We start from the raw sequence: 495 nt of genomic DNA, 5'->3' as shown, positions 1-495 counted from the left end.
CGTATGTAGAAGTTTACGTACTATATGTCGTAAGCGAACAACATACGTCTCAGTAGCGTCGGCGGCAGGTTAAATAAGGGATGAATGCGGTCCTTCTTCTGGCGTTGGCGTCGTCGCCTGACATGTCTATACACTAGGAATGCCACAACCGCCCCAATAATGACCGACACCACGACCACAATCAGAACTATCACTCCCGCCGATAGGTTCCTGCATATAACACGCGATATAAGAAGATAACATATAATGAGTGTTGCTAGGTTAGGGCGATCATTAAAACTAGTGCAATGTTTATACTTCAACCAATAGGATGGTTATACATATTGGGTACGTGTATAGTAGAAGTGTGATGTGGCTGTGTTTTCTATACATCTCGGCGAATGGGCCAGTGTTTGTATCTGTGTGTTCCCAAAGGTTAACCGGTGCAGCCATATCTCTCGCAGTATAGTGATCACTGTGAACTTTGAGTGTTATGAAAGCATAACAGGCAACCTT

At 44.2% G+C, this 495-nt stretch overlaps 1 protein-coding gene across 1 annotated transcript; it reads right to left on the bottom strand.

Annotated features, from left to right (window-relative positions):
- Positions 1 to 20: 20 nt before the first annotated feature.
- Positions 21 to 210, bottom strand: SARC_16522 (hypothetical protein; the record flags this gene model as incomplete). Its single annotated transcript, XM_014289373.1, has 1 exon — positions 21 to 210. A coding segment is annotated over one exon (190 nt), but the record flags the coding sequence as incomplete, so codon positions are not given.
- Between the last annotated feature and the right edge of the window lie 285 nt (positions 211 to 495).

The sequence above is a fragment of the Sphaeroforma arctica genome (genome assembly GCF_001186125.1).
Source record: "Sphaeroforma arctica JP610 unplaced genomic scaffold supercont1.8272, whole genome shotgun sequence".
NCBI classification, from domain to species: Eukaryota; class Ichthyosporea; order Ichthyophonida; genus Sphaeroforma; species Sphaeroforma arctica.
Note: the sequence above shows the minus strand (reverse complement) of the source record. Positions and strands in the feature narration are given on the sequence as shown.